The 285-nt window shown below is 71.6% G+C and overlaps 1 protein-coding gene across 1 annotated transcript in view; it reads right to left on the reverse strand.

Annotated features, from left to right (window-relative positions):
* The window catches only part of GINS4 (GINS complex subunit 4 (Sld5 homolog)), a gene marked incomplete at its 3' end in the record, with an annotated part of 1,838 nt that extends 1,730 nt beyond the window's left edge, over positions 1–108 (reverse strand). The window contains exon 1 of the mRNA XM_008940970.1: positions 46–108. Coding sequence (XP_008939218.1) covers positions 46–108 — 63 coding nt within the window. The remainder of the gene's footprint in view (positions 1–45) is intronic.
* Positions 109–285: the final 177 nt, after the last annotated feature.

Here is a 285-nt window from a genome sequence, read left to right on the forward strand (position 1 = left end):
AGGCCTCTCCCCGCTTGCTCATCCGCGGCCCGTCTCTGCCCATACGACGCGGGCTCCCGCAGCAGCTTGGCTCTGCCCACACTGCACGGGCTCCTGTAGCGGCTTCATCCCGCCCTAGTGCGCAGGCGCGCCCCGGCTCTGCCCACACTGCGGGGAGACGCGCGGGCCCAGCCCAGGAAATGGCGGGGGAGGAGGGAACCGCCCGGGCGCGTTCGGTAGGAGCCGCGGAAAGCTGCTGAAAAGCAAAGCGGATCCAAGCGAGCGGCTCCGGGACCGACGGGGGAG

Source organism: Merops nubicus, unplaced genomic scaffold (assembly GCF_000691845.1).
Source record: "Merops nubicus isolate BGI_N331 unplaced genomic scaffold, ASM69184v1 scaffold24405, whole genome shotgun sequence".
In the NCBI taxonomy this organism is placed as follows: domain Eukaryota; kingdom Metazoa; phylum Chordata; class Aves; order Coraciiformes; family Meropidae; genus Merops; species Merops nubicus.